Source organism: Hemicordylus capensis, chromosome 2 (assembly GCF_027244095.1).
Source record: "Hemicordylus capensis ecotype Gifberg chromosome 2, rHemCap1.1.pri, whole genome shotgun sequence".
Classification (NCBI taxonomy): domain Eukaryota; kingdom Metazoa; phylum Chordata; class Lepidosauria; order Squamata; family Cordylidae; genus Hemicordylus; species Hemicordylus capensis.
Genome location: NC_069658.1, coordinates 322,651,598 through 322,671,123, shown reverse-complemented (window position 1 = coordinate 322,671,123; position 19,526 = coordinate 322,651,598). Strand labels below are relative to the sequence as shown.

At 47.2% G+C, this 19,526-nt stretch overlaps 1 protein-coding gene across 4 annotated transcripts in view; it reads left to right on the top strand.

The window, feature by feature from the left end:
* Window positions 1-19,399, top strand: part of PARP3 (poly(ADP-ribose) polymerase family member 3) — a 38,851-nt gene extending 19,452 nt beyond the window's left edge. For 3 of the 4 annotated variants that reach the window (XM_053296167.1, XM_053296165.1, XM_053296166.1), the window contains 8 exons: window positions 4,381-4,572; window positions 6,103-6,238; window positions 7,122-7,348; window positions 13,858-14,025; window positions 14,232-14,318; window positions 15,610-15,787; window positions 18,455-18,601; window positions 18,720-19,399. In XM_053296167.1, the coding sequence (XP_053152142.1) occupies window positions 4,381-4,572; window positions 6,103-6,238; window positions 7,122-7,348; window positions 13,858-14,025; window positions 14,232-14,318; window positions 15,610-15,787; window positions 18,455-18,601; window positions 18,720-18,889 (1,305 nt within the window). In that variant the 3' untranslated portion in view covers window positions 18,890-19,399. The remainder of the gene's footprint in view (window positions 1-4,380; window positions 4,573-6,102; window positions 6,239-7,121; window positions 7,349-13,857; window positions 14,026-14,231; window positions 14,319-15,609; window positions 15,788-18,454; window positions 18,602-18,719) is intronic. The other variant, XM_053296168.1, reaches the window with a different exon arrangement.
* The last annotated feature ends 127 nt before the right edge of the window (window positions 19,400-19,526 follow it).

Below are 19,526 nucleotides of genomic sequence, written 5' to 3'. Positions count from 1 at the left end.
TTTTGTCCTCTCCTGCACTCTTTCATGTGTATTTCATGTACATTTTATTCCTTGCTAGAATCAGTGGTCACTTAGTCTAGACTAGATCATCAAATCATTAAAACTGTTTTTTAAAAGGTTTTTTAATTGTTTTACTGTGTTTTGTATTTTGTTTGGTGTGTTGTGATTTCATGTGTTTACTCAATGTATTAATGTTGTGCTGTGAGCCTCCCAGAGAACAGTTCATTATGGGGCTGCTGACAATGGTTGTTTGGTATTATTTACTTGGAACAGCTCAAAATCTACACAGTGGTAAGGCAAACATTTTTAAGCTGCACATAATGCTTAAGAGGCTGACATGGTGAATCACATGACCTCTTGAACCAGGCAAAATGAATGTGAAGAAGAGATGGCATAAAGACACCACTGATTCCACTTGAACATCAGAAACTGTTATTGCCCAAATAATGGCGTTAATGCAACATTCCAAATCCAATATTTCATTATAAATTTTGAAAAGTTATAAGCTGTTCCTTCATTTTAAAAAAGTACTCAGAGCAGCTTTAATACTAGTACAGTATTAAATATCAAGAAAACCATATCAATGTTTACTAAAAATTCTGAGAACACTGATCAAAAATACAAAGATGAAATCCCAGAAAGATAAAATTGAAACAGTCACACACAAGATTAAAAACTTGTTTGAACAGGTCAATCTTCACGAGACTCCTAAGACAAGGGAGGGATGGGGCCAAGTGCACCCTGCTAGGAAGGCAGTACCAGAAAGGGGGTGGGGCTACCACAAAGGCTCTACCTGGCTGCTAAATGGACCTTACCTGGAGGTGGTGGTGGCAGCGGCAGTGGCAGCACACAGAGGTGGTCCTTTCTATTAGATTTTAAAGGTCAGGCAGAATCATGTGGGAGAAAATGATCCCTTGGGTACCCTGGTCAAAACCATAAAGGGATTAGGTTTATCACCAGCATCAAATGTGCCCAGAAACAAACCAATGCAATTCCTGCAGGATCCATGAGCTTTGTCCAAGTCAAGACTCCCACTGCAGCATTTTGAACTAGTTGATGTTCTTGGAAAATCTTCAAGGGCAGACCCACATAGAGCACGTTATAGTAATCCAGTTGAGATTAAACAAAGGTATGGATCACTCTAGCCAGGTATGACTAGTGCAAGAATAGATGCAGTTGGTGCACTGACCAAAGCTGGCAAAAGTTTCCCAAGCTGCAGCAGACACCTGGACATCCAGATGCAATGTGGGGTCGTGGAGGACTGCAAACTTGCTCCTTCAAGGGGAGTTCAACCCCAACAAGAGGAAGTTGATCTCTCATGAATAAATGCTTTATGTCCTCCAAGTGAGGACCTAGTAAAAGATAGTGAGCACACAGAAACTAACGATAGTTTTAATTTATCAAATCAAGAAAATAGTTAAATGTAAATAATACGCGTGAACTTTTAAAAATGGGTGATGTATGACTACAGTGGGCAACTGGGCATATTGCAAGCCTGTAGAACAGGGCAAGTCAATGGGATATCTTTTCTCTTGTGTGTTGTTATTGTGCCAAAGAAGACATAGATACCAATACTACTATGGATATTTATATACCACTCTTCAACCAACGTTCTCAAAGTGGTTTACATAGAAAAATAAATAAATAGATAAGATCTCTGTCCCCAAAGGGCTCACAGTTGAAAAAGAAACATAAAGTAGACACCTGCTACAGCCACAGGAGGGATGCTGTGTTGGTTTGGATAGGGCCAGTTGCTATCCCCCTGCTAAAGAGAATCAACACTTTAAAAGGTGTCTCTTTGCTCAGTTAGCAGAGATTAGTTAGAAATCATATAGGAAACAATATGATTGCTAACAGTAGTTAGAAATCATGTAGGAAACAATATGATTGCTAACAGTAGTTAGAAATCATGTAGGAAACAAATGCAGAATCTCTGTAATCTGTGCAAATTCCAGCACAAAAAAGCAATTTATAACTAGGGCATTCTATCTGCCTCTTGATCAAAATTCTTATAGTAATCTTGAGATGTTAAGAGACTGGCAAGCCGGAAAAATCAAGAAGGCAGTAATAATAGTGGACAAACCACCCTATATCTCATTTGTAGTGTGCCTTTGAGATTCTAAATCTGTTCTTGGATTTTGTTTTCTTTCCCTAAAAGCATCTCAGAGACATCTAAGTGATAAATGTGTATGCTTCCAAACCCCTGTTGCTAAGGGTCTAAATTAAGTTTCCTGTCTGGAAGCACTTTATGTTTTCCATTTAATGTTTGCTCAGTGAGAGAACCCACTCTTGCATAATCTTTAACTTCCTGAAATTTAGTTGCTCTGGGGAATGGATTGAGAGAAGAGAGTTGGTTTAGCACTCTAGAGCTGAGGAGTGAGGGGATCAGATGCAAGTGGATTAAGTAGACCAGTGGACTAAAGAGACAGGGCAATATTATTTCTGTTTCATAGCAAAGAATCTCCAGTTTCAAGGAAGGCCTTGCATGGCGCAACAATCTGTGATGGAGATTTGTTTTGTATGCAGTTGTCCTCTATGTTGAAAGCCAGGCCTTGCTTTTTCACATGGAAACCTTCCTTTCTGTAACTAAGGCAAGATCTTGCATGGCCTTGGACTCCAACTCCAGAATGTGTAGAGGTTATCTGCTTTAGTGGTCTATTTTGCCACATTCCATTTAAATAGCTTTCTCAAAAAAATGCCTGTTTTGCTCAGGGATTTCAGAGACTGCATTCCACTTCTTGATTTGAATCTATCTAATAGTTTCATTTTATGCTTGGAAAGGAACTTTATGCATGGTGCTGGCAACTGAGTCTTTAGAATGCCTGGGTGCTAAGAAACAGTTTGACGGTGACAACATCACCTTCAGCCAAACCAGCATACAACAGCTCTGCTGGTTTGGCTTGTTCATGGAATTCTCAAGAATTAGCTTTGTGATAGGCTCAAATAATTACTTTGCATTGTTGCTAGGAGGAGGATGCCTAAATGAGACAGTGCTGAGTGTGAGGAAGAGATGGATTGGTGTGAAGTTAGGCAGGTCAAGGGGAACTGCCTAGCCTTTAATGTCTCTAAACCTTGGGGATTAGATAGTCTATATCCAATAAGACTAGAAGAGCTGGCAGATAAAATAGCAGGCCACTTGGAATTATTTTTAGTAAATCAGACCACTTGGAAAACTTTAGCTGTTGAAAAGTGCAACGGGTTGAGTCTTGACTGGTACAAGTCTCTCTCTCTATAGTATAGATATTAAAAACACTAGTTCTATTTCAACTGCAGTTTCCAGGTGCTGATTCTTACCTTCACCTCGGACCTTTTAGGGCTTTAAAGATCTCTGGAGTACTGTCTTCTCCCACATGATTCTGCCGATCCTCTTAGATCTTGCAGAGAGGCCCTTGTGAACATACAACATTCATTTGGTGGTGACATGTGAGAGAGTCTTTTCAGTGGTAGCCCCTACCCTAAGAAGCTCCCTTCCTTAACATGCCTGGTTGGCCTCTGCCTATCCACTTTCCAGCGATGGCGAAAGACTCCTCTTTTTCAGCAGGCCTTTCCAGTAACCTCCTAGATTATCTGCCTGTCTTTTTAAAATGTGTTAGTTTTCTTTCTTGACCTCTGTAGTTTTATTCTGCTGCCTGTCTTCGGTTGAGATGTTCTTTTTAACTTTGTTTTAATGTAATGTCAGCATCACTATTGTAAGGCCACCTTGAATCCTCAGGAGGAAAGGTGAGGTATAAAATGCTTAAATAAACAAACAAATTAACTCTGGGGAGAATATTGCCTGATTGAAAAATAGCAAATATATTGTACCCACATTCAAGAAAGGGATTACAAATGATCCAGGTAACCACAGACATAAACTTTAACTTTGATAGACTTTTGGTAACTTTGGTAGCAGACACATGCAAGCCTCTCCCCCCCCCCCACCCTGGGGTGCAAAAATAAACAAATGAATGAAAATGAAGGACAGCTCAGTGGCCACCGCTTTATTCCTGAACTGAGCTGGTTAAAAGCATCTCTCCCTATTCTATATCTACACTGACCCGTGTCAAGTCCCAAGGAATGTTTCTGCCCTTGGCTCCAGTCTATGAACCACACGCTGCATCAAGTGGTAGGATGTAGGTGTTGGGTACAGTGATAGTGGTCCCTGAAGGCATCCCATGTGCCAGTATGCAAGATGACAAGAATGTTCTCCTCAAATGGTGAATTGCACGTAGGGATTTGTAGCTATATACAAGCCGGTTGCACGGAGGCAAGTGTCCATGGCTTCTTATTGTAGAAGAAACCTAAGCAATGAGGCACAAAAAGCAAAGGAGCAAGATGCAGAGTTTTAGGTTTCTTAGTGGTGCATTTTTATCCATCCATTGATTTTGCTGCTGCTTCCAGGGGGAGACAGGACAATCAAAACTCAGCAGCTTTCCTTCCTTGGAAGCTGCCAAGAAGGACTTCGAGAAGAAATTTCGGGATAAGACGAAGAACAGTTGGGCTGACCGGGAGAACTTTGTAGCCCATGATGGCAAGTACACGTTGATCGAAGTGCAACATGGGGATGAAGAAGAGAGTGAGGTTACAGTGAAGGTAAAGACCAAGGAATATCCTGGGAGCAGGGATGCATTAGAGGGTGGCATACGTCTATGCAAGACAGCAAAACCCTAAATGTTTGTTTAATTACTTATTTAAAATATTTATACCCTGCCCCTGCAGGGTACTGCTCGGGGCGGCTCACAACTATAAGATAGATACTAGATAGATAGATAGATAGATAGATGGATGTAATACTCGTGAAGCAACTTGCACCCATGAGCATCCTTGCAGCAGCACTCTGAACTAGTGGAAGCTTCGAATTAGTCTTCAAGGGCAACCCCACATAGAGCACATTGCAGTAGTCCAATCTGGATGTTACCAAAACATGAGTGACTGAGGTCAGGTCCGACTTCTCCAAGTAGGGTCGCAGCTGGCGTACCAGCCATAGTTATATATAAAACTACTAAATATAAGTAGTTTAATCTGATGTATTAAATAAAAGCGTTAATACAAGTTAAAAGTAATTACCAAGTGCTTGGCCATCATTCTGTGACTTCAGTGACCAGAATGCTTTAAGCCAAGAGTGGCTTGCTTCTTACTGAGTGATTGAATAAAATACTGTCTATATGTTTTCCTGTATAACTCCTAAACAAAAATTGGGTTTTTTTTTTTTTTTAAATTGAACTAAAACTGAAAATTTAGAAAAGAGACTTGGGATATCTGTAAGGGAGTCAAATCCCTGTCTGTGTGGATGTATATACATGTGTGCCAGGGATCAGCTTGAATGGTGGGGAGCAGTTGGCTGATCCCTAAGGATTACAGCATCAAGAACATCCTATGAGGAGACTAGTGATTGAGTAGCTAGCCTTGAATTATGAAGATATCTGTAGAAGCTGAGTACCACTCTATTCCCAAGGAGTGAGCTTGTCCTAGCTGTCCAATCACAGTGTAGCTCTCAGAGATTTGGAGGACTCTTGTCCTTTGGTATGAAATGAGCCAAGTTCTGTTAGGTCTCCTTCAGGTCTTTTGAAGTTATTTTTGTGTGCGAGCACAGCTGAGCTCTTCTGGCAATCCAAGTAAGGCTGGTGGAGTAAATGGGAGCCTGTGTAAACATGTGCAGCCCAAGTCCATGCATGTTTACTCAGGAGTAAATTCCATTGGCTGCAGTGTGCCTACTCCTAGGTAAGCATGCCCAGTACTAAGGCTGCAGTTGTGAAGAAGAACTCAAATGTGTGTGAATTTGGGATGCTCTCCTGGTGGCTATTCGCTCCTCAGTCTCCATCATGGCTTTTAGAAAGCATGTGAAGACTTGGCTTTTTACTCAGGCTTTTATGTGATTGTCTCCATTGCTGCTTCTTTGTATATTGTATGATGATTATTATGTATTTTTTTTAAAAAAAATTATTAGATCTGTTTTTATATTTTAGCATAGTATTTTAATTGTGTAATTTTTATAGTCCTGTTTTAATTTTTTCCTATGTGAACCACCTTGTGATTGCTTTTAATGAAAGGCGGTATATAAATTTAACAATAATAAATAAATAAATAAATTCAGACCCTTGTCCCTTGTTTCCTGTCTCCAAGGTGGACACTGTTGATGGAGTGAAGCTATCCAAGCAAAGGGTACGGCCTTGCACTTTGAACAAAGCTACCCAAGATCTGGTCTCGCTCATCTTCAGTAATGACATGTTTAAAGAAGCCATGCAGACCATGAATATAGGTAAGGAGTAAAGCGTGGTCTGCTTTACTTTGCAGCGGAAGAGAGGCACCATATCTACATCTTTCCAGCTCTTGCTATTGTGCAGGGACCAACCGCGCATGCAGATAACGTTGTACCTTTTACTATGATGACTGCTACTGCTATTATTATTAACATTTATATCTTGCCCTTCCTCCAAGGAGCTCAGGGTGGTATATATGGGATACCCCTTTATTCTCACAACAACCCTGCGAGGTAGGTTATGCTGTGGCATAATGACTGGCCACTAAGCTAGTCATTGTCTTCTTTGGCACTCGTCATTACAACTGAGTGGCAAATTGAACCCCAGTCTCCCTGGTCCTAGTCCAACACTCTAACCACTTAACACTGGCTGCATTTTGCTAGACATATAGCTGATAGAGAATGGTAGGATGTGCAATAGTAGTGGAATAAAACCAAACCAATTACTGGAATAAACTTGGGATGAGAGGTACAAACTAGTACTTGAGAGATTTGCTTTTTTAATCATCTTGCATAAATGACAACTATCTACATAGACCTGGTAATGGCAGCGGATTGAACATGAACAGCATATGACGCTTCCTTCTACTGAGGCCAACCATTGGTCCGTCTAGCTCAATTCTGTCTACACTGACTGGCAGTGACTCCACAATTTTCAGACAGGGATATTTCCTAGCCCTACCCGGTGATGTCGGGGATGCCCTATAAGAAAGGTGCTTCAGTTGTAAACTTGAAAGGCTAGATTAGAGGCTTGAACTGAAATAACTGCTGGCATTTGCTTCTAGGTGGCTTCAACCATTCACTTGTGGAATTCTTGGAAGTCCAAAGTAGGTAGATGGCTCCATCCCAGACTTCCTCATGTCTTGCTTTGTCTTCCTGCCAGATGTGAAGAAGATGCCCTTGGGGAAGCTGAGCAAGCAGCAGATTGCCAAAGGCTTTGAAGCCTTGGAGGCTATTGAGGCAGCTCTGCAGAAGCCACGACCCTCCCAGAAGCAGCTGCAAGAGCTCTCCTCTCGTTTCTACACCATCATCCCCCACAACTTTGGCCGGACCCGGCCTCCATCCATTGACACGCAGGAGGTTGTCCAGGCCAAGAAGGACATGCTGCTGGTAAGGAGTCTATACAACCTGGCCAATCCTCACCTTTAAGCCTGAAAATCCCAGCGCCCAGGACGTCTTGTCAGTTTTGTGTGGCTAAACACTCTTACTCGGGACTTATCTGTACATTGTTGAAGTGTCCTCCTTTCTAGCAGAGTTCTGTATTTTGTCACTTTATTTACCTTCCCCAGAAGCCACAGGTTCTCTGCTGCTCTGGGTCCAAGGTCGTCTGATTGATGGGTTATCTTGACCCACATGACTCCAAAAGGCAGGACTGTGCAAATAAGTAGAGGTTTTAAGTTTTGGAGGAGCAAGCCCTTCCCCAGTTCTTTTTTGTCCTGCGAAGATTCCAGGCAGCTTCTCAGTGCTCACCGCTGCTACTTTTACTTTCAGTTTTGCAGCTCTCTCTCTCTCTCTCTTTTTTTTTTTTCCTCCCTCCTTCCTGGGCAACATTGGATGGGAAGACCCCCTCAGAGTACTGCATGTATGCATTCGGAGAGGTCTTTGGCTGGTCCTTTGGCTGCGCTGCCACCCGAGACCCATCTGAAGAGCCTGCAGTCGCGGGCGTGCTGTTTGCAGCCTGCAGAGTTTCTGGAGCCGGAGAATGCTGCCGATCAGCTGTTTGGCGGCATTCCGGTTCACTCAAGGCCTCAGCCATCGAGCGGGGAAGCGGGCCAGGCAGAGCTCCCGCCTCCGCGTTCCCTGGAACCCTCCTGCCACTCCCAGGGCAGCCCACCCAAACAGAACGCGGACCCGCGAGAAATGGCGTCTGCGCCCCCATGACCAGCAAAGAAGGCCTCAGCAAGACCAGCAATGGCAGGGGAGGGCATATCCACGGACATTGCACCTCCCAGGGCACAGCAGCAGGTAGTCACCAGGAGTGCCGCTTCAGCCCAGCACGAGGTGGTGAGCGTGGCCCATGCCAGGCCTAGTTATTCTTCTGACCCTTCGACTGGGGCTCCCTTGGGGTCATCTATCCCAACCCCGACTAGTCCTTTTCCCAAAACAGTCACTCAGCTACCATCTGATATGCCTGCCTTCTGGGGGTTGTGGGTAGAGAACCTTCACCACTTTTGAAAGATATGATGCCTTGCAATCAAAAAGACATAAGCAGTCTAGGCAGTCCTCCTGGGCTTCCTCCAGCGCTGAATCCTCCTTCTGAAACTCCTGACCATAAGAAGGCAAAGAAAAAGAGAAAACCTGTTTAAAAAATCCAAAAGGTCTAGATCTAGACAGCAGGACCTCAGTGTTCATTCCTCTGAGGTTTCTGATTAGGGGTCCCCTCCCCCCAGGCTCACCTCCTTCAGCGATATGGGGAACTTGGCTAGTGGGGGCACCCAGGGCATGGCTCAATGACACCCACCTAGCTCCCTTGGGGATCCTCATCACTCAACGGATCTTATAGGCCAGGAGGACCCAGACCAACATAGATCTGAGGGCGAATGGTCTGATACCCAGGAACCAGACTTGCCCGAGGCATCCCTTAGACTTTTTCAGGTTCCAGATTTGGCCCCTCTGATGTCCAAAATGGTACTAGCCCTGGGTCTTGCCCCTCCTCCTTTTCAGGAGGCCCAACCAGCCAGTAAGAGTACATTAGTTTTCCTCGGCTCCAAACACCCTGCCGTGGCTCTGCCACTTCCTAAGCAGTTTGTGGAAGCCGGCAAGGCCGAATGGCCCCTCTCCACTCCATTCAAAATGGCTACAGCCATGGCAAATAAGCTCTATACCTTTCAGCAAGAGGGGAGCGAAATTTTCAGTATGCCTCCTACAGATGTGCCCGTGTTCCAGTTAATTTCTGGTTCGGTTCTGACCAGAGATGGGGAATCAGCCCTCAAGGACCTGGCAGACAAACGTATGGAGAGGGCCCTAAAGTACATCCATGAGTCCTCAGCCCTATCTATGAGGGCCTCGGCAGCAGCCTCTATGGTGGCACAGGCTTCCCTGATCTGGCTGGATGATTTGATTCAAGACCCCCCCTCGGCCCGGCTAGACTGTGCCAGACCCTTTTGAAATTGCACAAGGCACAAGCATTCATGGCTGTTGCCACCCTGGATGGGCTGCATTTCGCCTCTAAGGCAGCTACGGCCTCTGTAGTAGGCAGGCACAACTTATGGATAAAATACTGGCAAGTAGATGCCACATCTAGGACCAATCTGGCCTCTGTCCAGTATGATGGCCAAAAGTTGTTTGGCGATGCAGCCCTTAATGAAGTCCTTATCGAATCTAAGGACAAAAAGAAAGCTATGCTCTCTGCCACTAGAAGGCAGGACTGCTCCCAAGGCAGATGGCATTTTCAGCCCTTTCGCTCCTTTCGGTCTTCCTTTTTGGTAGGGACAGGGGGTCAAGGGCTCAACACTCCTACTGGGGTAGAGCCAGGACATCTAGACAGCAGTTTGGGAACACGGCCTCCTTCTCCTTCCAGTCCAAGCAGTCTAAACAGCAGGCATGACGGGGTGGGAGAGGTGCCCCTAGGTGGTCGCCTCTCCTCTCACTGGCACGTTTGGGAGACCACCATATCAGATCTGTGGGTACTCTCCACTGTAAGGGAGGGCTACTCCATAGAACTAGTCAGCCACACACACACACCCCTGCCACAGGTTCCTACCTACTTCCTCATCCAAACACAAAAGGAAACACCGGGGCCTCCAAGAAGCAATACACCATCTTCAGGCCATAGAACCAGTGCCTGCCCATCTGCAAGATCTGGGCATCTACTTGATCATCTTTACAGTCCCCAAGAAACACGGGTCCTTGCAGACGGTACTGGACCTGAAGCATGTCAATCACTTCATCCACAAGTGCACTTTCCGCATGGAGTCCCTGAGATCCATCGCAGAGGCCCTTCACCACTTAGATCTCCTCATGTCCATAGACCTGAAGGAGGCCTACCTGCATGTGTCCATTCACCAGGACAGTCGCCATCTCCTCCACTTCCTGTATACAGGAGTACATTACCAGTACAAGGCTCTCCCCTTTGGCCTCTCATCAGCCCCGCGTGCATTCACAAAAATCCTGGCCCCCATGATAGCGCACCTCAGACTTCAGGGCGTGAGGACCTTTTGATATGTGGACGATCTCCTTATTCAGTCGAAGTCAACGCCCATGGGTTCGTCATAAACGAGGCAAAGAGTCAACTGCTCTCAGCACACCAGATTCTCCACCTAGGAGTTCTGATAGACACCCAGCTGAACAAGCTCTTTCTGCCCCAGGACCGAAGACACACCTTGGAGTCAGAGGTACGCAAGCTCCTGAGCTCCAACCACACACCCCTCATGGATCTATCCAGATTCCTAGGCCTGATGGTGGCGAGCCTACAGTCCATACCCTGGGAACGTTTCCACCTGAGGCCCCTGCAGTGGTTCCTCCTCCCCTTTCATGCAGACATAGCAGTCAAGTCCAGCAGATGGGTGACTCTGTCCCAGGACGTTTGGCACTCCCTACAATGGTGGATCACTGCCCCACACCTATCCCACCCTGGTGGGAAAGGAGTTCCTCAATCCCCCCAGGATCATCGTGACTACAGACACCAGCAAAAGAGGATGGGGAGCTCACTGTCAACACCTCTCAGTACAGGGCAGGTGGTCGGCAAAGGAGTGCCAAAACATCATAAACTGGCTAGAACTCAGAGCCATCCACCTAGCCTTTCAGGAGTTCGAGACCTCACTGCTACACCACCATGTGCTTATCCGCATGGACAATACCACAGCGAAGGCTCATGTGGACCGGCAAGGGGGTACCAGGTCCCGGTCCCTCCAGGTGGAGACAACATTACTGTTCCACTGGGCGGAATGCCACGCAGCACATCACGTACAGGGCGATCTAAATACAATAGTGGACTGGCTTAGCCACTTGGACCTTATCCCAGAAGAATGGCGCCTATGCCCGGAGACGTTTCTCTTCCTCACACAGCACTTCGGACTACCCCTGGTGGACCTGTTTGCGACTCCAGCAAACACGCATCTACCCCGCTTCTTCATGAGGTTTCCCTGCTGGCAGGCGGAAGCAGTGGACGCTCGCTCGGCCCCATGACCACAAGGCCTCTTCTATGCGTTCCCTCCCACCCCCCTTCTGGCGAGGGTCCTTCGCAGAGTCAAGCTTCTACGAGCCCAGATCATTCTGGTAGCCCCGTTCTGGCCGTGGTTCACGGAACTTCTCAATCTCTCCTCAGAACCCCACCTGCTGCTTCCCGTCATGCCAGATCTACTGCAACAGCGGCCAGTTTTGCATATAGATCCAGGCTGGTTAAAGCTAGCCGCTTGGAAACTGAGCGGTGCCTCCTGAAACACCACGGATACTCGGCATCAGTCCTAAACATGATGCTGGCTTCCAGACGTCCATCCACGAACCGGATATATCAATCTACGTGGAGGGCCTTCCTATGCTGGTCAGACCGCCACGGGGTACCAAGAGGGTCAGCTTCCATGTCTCACCTGCTGCAGTTCCTGCAAGACGGCCTGGACAAGGGCCTCTCGGCTAACACACTAAAATGCCAAGCCTCTTCCCTTGTGCGTCTAATATCGGGAACATCTGAAGGAGCCGGCCATCGCCACCCACACCTGAAACGTTTCCTGCAGGGTGCTGCTCTCCTATCTCCACCGGTGGTTCGTCGTTTCCCCAACTGGAACCTGCATACTGTCCTCAAGGCCCTCCAGGGTCCCCCGTTGGAACCGCTGTCATCTATTCCCCTACGGATGCTCTCACTCAAGCTCACATTTCTAGTAGCCATCATCTCTGCCTGCAGAGTTTCTGAGTTCAGGGCTCTCTCTGTACATAAAAACCTCTGCATTTTTTCGAAGGACTCTGTGAGGCTAATCCCAGACCCCTTTTTTCGCCCTAATGTATCATCTCCCTCCCACATGTCCCAAGACGACATGTTACCTTCCTTTTGCCCTCACCCGGTTCACCCAGCCAAGAAGGCATGGCACGAACTTGATGTCCGCAGATGCCTCAAAAATTACATCAAGCGGACCAAGCATGTTCGGACCTCCACGTTCCTGTTCGTTTCTTTTCTGCCACGATCTATGGGCCAACCAGTAGCACACACCACCATAGCTAGGTGGCTCAAGGCATGCATATCCCTGGCATACGAATCTCAAGGCCTTCGGGAACCCACCAAGGTTTTGGCCCATTCTACTAGGTCAGCGGCCACTTCAGCAGCCTTCTCCACCAATGCTCCTGTCCAGGACATCTGCCGAGCAGTGACCTGGTGGGCCCCCTCTACCTTTACCAGACACTGTAAACTAGATATGTTTGCATCTGCCCAGGCAGCATTCGGGAGGCACATCCTCCAGCAGGTGCTCCCTGCACAATAGTCGTTGGTACCCTCCCTATTGGAACTGAGAGCTTTGGTAGGTCCCATCAGTCAGACGCCCTTGAACCCAGAGCAGCAGAGAATGGAGCATTGGTTACTCACCATGAAGGCTCCTTCTTGCTGTGGGGTCCAAGGGCGTCTCAACCCACCCTTGTGCCAGCTCCTACCGTCCATGTATCAGGTTGTGTTTTTTCTGACATGTGTTTTCTGAAAAGTTGGCCTAGTTGGTTTGGCTGTGTGTTTGATTTTTTTTCCAACTAGTTTACCAGATGTGGCTTCGCATCATTGTACCTGTCGCTTCTAGTACTAAAAGAACTGAGGAGGGGCTTGTTCCTCACGAACTTAAAACCTCTACTAATTTGCATGGTCCTGCCTTTTGGAGTCATGTGGGTCAAGATAACCCATCAGTCAGATGCCCTTGGACCCCGCAGCAAGAAGGAGCCTTAATGGTGAGTAACCAATGCTCCGTTCTACCTGAGATTCCAAAGCTGTCCAGTGATTCTGGGATATATACAGAAGTGGCACGCATAACCATGTACAACATTCTGGGCTCCCTGGAGGAAGAGCAGGATATAAAGGTACATAAATATGTGCTGGTAAGGTTAAAGCACACTTAAAGATCCCTTGAAATGGAATCCCAGTGGCAACAGGTTCCACCTGCTCATTCCCATGCTCTGTAGTCTTTTTCTGTCTGTACTGTAAGTTGGCATGTTATGTTTGTAAAGAAAAAAAGGAAATATTTTCAGCAATTCTATTTACACTGTTTAGAGCTGTGAGTATGAGAGTCTGATGATGTCTGTAATGAAATGCTGCAAGGCAAAAAAGCATATCAACTGAAGTTTATAGACTGAGAACCATATTATTCCTAGAAATAAAATAATAATAATGTGCAATGAACATCTTGCACCTCATAAAGTTGCAAAAGTAGCCTAGAGAGGCCAGGTAGGATGCTTAATGGATGCTGTCTCGAGAGATTATCATACCTTCTGCCCCTGAGTCCAAGATAATGTTTTAACTACTAAAAAAAAAACCCACCAAAACTGTATTTCCCCCCTTTGCTTCAGGTTAAAGGGCAAGTGAAACTTCCCCAGGAACGAAGGATTACCTGGCAGGGCAGTGGATAAGGAGCAAACTGCATGTCAGACGGCCGCTTCCCACCCACCCCCTCCGCACCCCCAAGCTCATACAAGTTGGTCACTTTTCTTGTCAGGTGCTGGCAGATATTGAACTGGCCCAGAGCCTACAGGCCCAGAAGAAGAAGGAGGAAGAAGAGGAAGAGGAGATGGAGGTGGAGGAAGTGCCACATCCCCTGGACAAAGACTATGGTCTCTTGAAGTGTGAGCTCACTCTGGTGGACCCATCCTCAGAGGATTATAAGGTATGGTGGTTCTACAAAGCGTTTCTTGCTCTGTGACTGAGGGACAGTAAGGGGGATGATCCCCTGGGTCTGAGAATGCAAAACCACTGCAAAGTGAGGGTAGCATTCAGACTGCTGCCTGCCTCCCGACAAGTGAAAAGCTGCTGCTTCTCCCCCTTGGTGCCCTGACGATCGCTTCATTTCTTCTCCTCCTTCTTCCTTGTCAGCTGATCGTCACCTACGTAAAGAAGACGGGTGGCACTTACCGGGAACTTCAGGTCCTGAATGTTTGGAAGGTGAACAGAGAAAGTGAGGTGAGTCTGATGCATTGAGAGCACTCCTAGCAGCTCTCTGAAATGGTTTCCATCTCAGGGCTGGACCATTCAAAGCCTGTTGCCTCAGAACAGCTTCTGGCACCTGGCAGGAGGCGTCTAGAAACCAGAACTGGCCCTTATCCTGACAGACAGCTCTTGATACATTCTGCCTACTGCCAAGAGCCTGTGTATAGCTGGGCAGACACTTGTGGTGTGCATTCTGTGGCAGGTAGCAGCAAGCCCATCAGGAGCCCAACAGGTTGTGAGTTGGGGCCATGTGTTGGTTTTCCATAGGCAGAAAATATGAATATGAATTCATCAAATATTGGCCAAAGTGGGGGTAAAGTGTAATTAGCAGCACTGCTGGCTTCAGCCAGGGCAGAAGAATGCCTGGGAAATTCCAACAACTGGCTTGGGTGCACAAAGCCCAGACTTCTTTCATGGAGCTGGAAAAGAGAAAAGTTCCTCTAGACCTGCTGCAACCCAAAAGCAGGCCCATTCACCTTTCAGCTCAACCCCCACCCCGCCAGCTTTACCATAAGTCACTGTGTATCATGAAAGTTACAATCTGATGCAAGCACAGAGTAGATGCACTGAGCATACCTGCAGAGCAAATGCTCCTGGTCAACTCCTGCAAGAGTCGTCCGTCCTCCTTTCTGGCCCTGCCTACCTCCCATGGGGTGGGAGGTCATGATAATGGCTGATAATTAGCTAAGCAGGGTCAGCCCTGGCTGCATTTGAATGGGAGACTAGATGTGTGAGCACTGTTAAGATATTCCCCTGAGGGGATGGAGCTGCTCTGGGAAGAGCAGAAGGTTCCAAGTTCCCTCCCTGGCAGCATCTCCAAGATAGGGCTGAGAGAGATTCCTGCCTGCAACCTTGGAGAAGCTGCTGCCAGTCTGTGAAGACAATACTGAGCTAGATGGACAAATGCTCTGGCTCAGTATATGGCAGCTTCCTATGTTCCTATGTCCAACTGACTAGGCCTTTGAGGTAAATGAAAATAAGGTCAAAGACTGACCAGGAAAAGTTGTTCATCTTCCCCGTTTTTCCCTAGAGGTTTCTTCTCCAGGTGGGCAATGAGAGGAATCTAGCAAGACATTGTCATCTGTGCATGCTTCTTGGATGCCCACCCAGGTGTGGTCCGCTAGTTACAGATCTGCCCTGTTGCATCCTCAAGCTGTGCTCCTCTCCCACAGAAGACTGTGCTGCCCATAAGCATAAAATTGCACCATCTGCGGGGAACTCTTCCTACTAATTCTGCCTTTTCTGTTCCCCACTCCTTTTATAGGGTAGTCGCTTCAAGATTCACGACCACCTGGAGAACAGGCGCCTGCTGTGGCATGGCACGAATGTGGCTGTCATTGCTGCAATCCTGAAGAGTGGCCTGCGCATCATGCCACACTCTGGTGGGCGTGTGGGAAAGGGCCTTTACTTTGCGTCTGAGAACAGCAAGTCGGCAGGCTATGGTGAGACGACATCCTGTTTCCTTTGGCTGACTAGAGCATTCCTCCCTCTGTTCTTGCTCTGCCCTCTAGTTCTTTACTGCCTTTCTCTGCAGTTGTTCCTATAGCCTAATTGCCCCTATAATCTAATTAGCCTGCAGTTGCTCCTTTAGCCTTTCTCCTAATTATGCGATATGCGAGAAAGACCTTTCCTCTTCTTAACCACTTCAGACACCTCTCACCCATGTTCAAACACTTTCAACCACTGCTACCACCACCACTTTCTGTTTATGCATGTGTGTCAGAATGGGGTGGGGTGTGTGTGTGACTGAGATTTATATATCTGCGTTAATGATTGCTGGTACGTAATCCTAGCTGTGAGTCCATTTTGGTGCTTCCCACCAACACTTCAGTCCTTGTATCCTTAAACTGGATAGTGGACTCTGGAGCAACACTCAGGGGGGGGGGGCCCTGTGGGAATCCATACACTGAACTGTGGCCCAGTTCAGACATCATGAGGAGCCAGGATTGCATCCTGGTTTTGCACAACATCTCCTAACCCTGGGTGCATGCTCCCCTCTCTGCTTCATATGCAAGAGGAGGAAGAAATTTACTTCCAAGCCTGGCTTACAACAATCTGCCATGATATCCGAACCATTTGGTCCTGGCTTATTCTAAACAAAGTTTTAGATAAAATAGGATTAAGAGCTGGGTTATTATATTTTCTCCACAATATCTATTTTTAAATGAGGGAGAATCATCTGGTCAGGGATTACTTTGAGGTTGAGTAGGCTCTGGAGCAGCATTATCTAACTCCACTAGTAATTCAGCTCATCCATGGAATGAATTCTGTTGTCACCATGGTTCCCTGCTGCCATAAAGCATTGGTTTGGCTGTGGTGGCAAAACTTGGGCACTGTGGCCAGTGCAATTGGCACTTTATCCTGATGGCCACTTCTTACCCACCCAAGAGCATGGGATGCATCCTTTGGAAAGTTGGTAGCTTCACCCAGGCACTTTTGCATTCTGTGAGGAGCCAGCTGGGCAAATCTACTCAGACTGCACTTGTCTTCTGCTGATCTCTTGTCAGCAATGTGGACTGGAGCAAGCTGAAGCACCTTGCCCCCACGTGGTGGGGACGAGTGCGTTTAAACTGAAGCTATGTGGCATGCCCTTAGATAGGGTGCTGAGGGGGTGGGTTCAAAGCAGGAATTAGGAGAATGCAAGAAGCCCAGTGCAGCACTCCCTGGAGCTTCCCCAAACAGCAGGCTTCACCACAGGTTTTCTTCGAGGCTTTACTGCGAGTTCGAAGTTGCCCCCGCCCCATGCAAAAAGTTGATTTTTTAAAACTCCGGATAGAAATCAGGCTACACTCTAATGCGCGATGAAAAACTTGAATTTGTGTTGGAAGTGCTCCCTGATAACTCGCAGGGACTTCGGGGTTAATTTGGCTGATATGTGAATGCACACCTTCATTCTGGAGGCGATGCGAACTAAAAGCCAGGGGTGGCAAACCTCCAGGTGCAGTCAGATAAGAATTCTTAGTCTCCTCTTTGTGTAGCTGTGTAGAATTTCCTCAAGAATTCTGCTCCATCAGATGAAAGGCCATCTAGTCCAGCATCCACAGTGGTCAATCAGATGCCTCCAGAAAACAAACCATGACAACAGTGGCCCCCTCCCTCCTGCTGCTGTCCCCCAGGAACTGGTATTCAGTAGCATACTGCTTTTGAACATGGGCGTTTCATTTAGCCAACATTGCTAATAGGCATTGATAGGCCAGTTTCCCATGAATCTGTCTAATCTCCCTTTAAAGCCATCTAAGCTATTGGCCACTGCATCTCCTGGCCGTGAATTCCACTATTTTAACTTTCTGTGACCAGGGCTGTGTGTTTGCCCTCTGCCCCCCCTCAAAAAAACCCCAATCAGTCAAAATGTTACACCAGTCTAGCCCAAAGAACTGGTGGCAATGTTTCTTGTGAAAGCTGAGTGTGAAATTTCAGTTGCTTTTCTTTTCTGTAGGGTGTTGCCCAGTAGCTGGGCCTAGCCCCTGCCAGCAAAGGCAGGCCGATGTGTGGAGAAGTCAAGCAGACCTGGCAGTGGGAGTGGTGGATTTGCTTGACTTGTCTTAACAGATTGGCCCAGCACTCAGTGGCTGCCTTTATGTTTTTGTTTATAACAGTGATTCTCAAACTTGGGTCCTCAGGTGTTATTGGACTTCAACTCCCATAATCCCCAACCAAAGGCCACTGAGGCTGGGGATTATGGGAGTTGAAGTCCAATAACACCTGAGGACCCAAGTTTGAGAATCCCTGGTTTATAAGGTTGTGGGCCCTTTGGGGACAGAGAACCATTTTATGTCTGCTTTGAAACTGGATGAAAAGTGGTTTGTAAATATGAATAGTAGTAGTAGATTTAAAGACTCTGCCTTAGCCTGCCCACCCCCCACCCCCGCCAAGCCACACACCCCACTGGTCCACTGTTGCTCATGCATTCTGGTTTTGTTTCTGTTGGCCTTCAGTATTTGAAGAAATGCCTCTGACTTCCCTAATCCCACTGGGCTGGATGTGCAGTAGAGCATAATGTAGTGCAGGGTACGGTGTGGGGAACACAGTACTGTCAAGGCACAGACATTACACACTGGCAGGACACCTGCTGCCCATCCCTTTGATCACTGTGACCTCTTTCTCTGCAGTGGGCACCACCTCCACGCGGGTGGGGATCATGTTCTTGAACGAGGTGGCCCTGGGCAAGGAGTATCGCATCACTCGAGATGATCCTTCCCTACGCAAGCCCCCCGATGGTTATGATAGTGTTGTGGCTTGTGGCGTGACTGAACCAGGTGAGTCTGAAGGCGAGGGGAGTGGGGGAGAGAAAGAGGCCACTATGGATGCTTGCTGACTGCTGATCATATGTAACCTCTCACTTTCTTTACCTCTGGTTTCTTTTGTTGTTGGCAGACCCTGCATATGATAAAGAGCTAATCCTGGAGGGGAAAACAGTGCTGGTATCTCAAGGAAAGCCCATTTCTATGACTAAGTACCGGGACTCCAGCTTCAGCCAGAGCGAATACCTGATCTACCAAGAGAGTCAGTGCCGCATCCGCTACCTTGTTGAGCTTCACTTCTGAGAGAAGTGCCCCACCTCTGCTCTGAGGAGCCCCTCCTCTCGCTAGCACTGAAAGGGCTTCCATGAATGGCTGTGATGCCAGTCGGAGTGCCTTGGCTTAGTCTGCCCTGTTTCCCAGCTCGCCGTCATCCAGGAATTCTGGGGGCTCAGTTGGGCTGAGAAACTGCTCCCCAGCTTGTTCTGATTACTATGCTGGGCTCCATAAAGCAGATGAACCATGTTATGCAATGTGCAGTTTTATGTTGTGTGGCAAAGCAAAAGTGACATCGTGGTCAAAATCACCAGACCACCATGGCAAGGGTCTACACCAGGGCTGCTCAACTTCAGCCCTCCTGCAGATATTGGCCTATCACTCCCATAATCCCTGGCTATTGGCCACTGTTGCTGTGGATTATGAGAGTTGTAGTCCAAAAACAGCTGTGGGGCCTAAGTTGGCCCAGTCTACACTGGCATGTACTTACCTTTTTGAGGTACTTTGGCCCTGTAAATAAAAGGACGCATGTGAAGACAATTCCTCTGTTATTGCTTGCTATATGGGCACATCTCTTTAGATATTAAGTTATTAACACATTTGATTGGCTCTGTATTAGGAAGGCCAGGGGACAGGGGGCCTACTTGTTCTGCCTAAGGAAGCATTG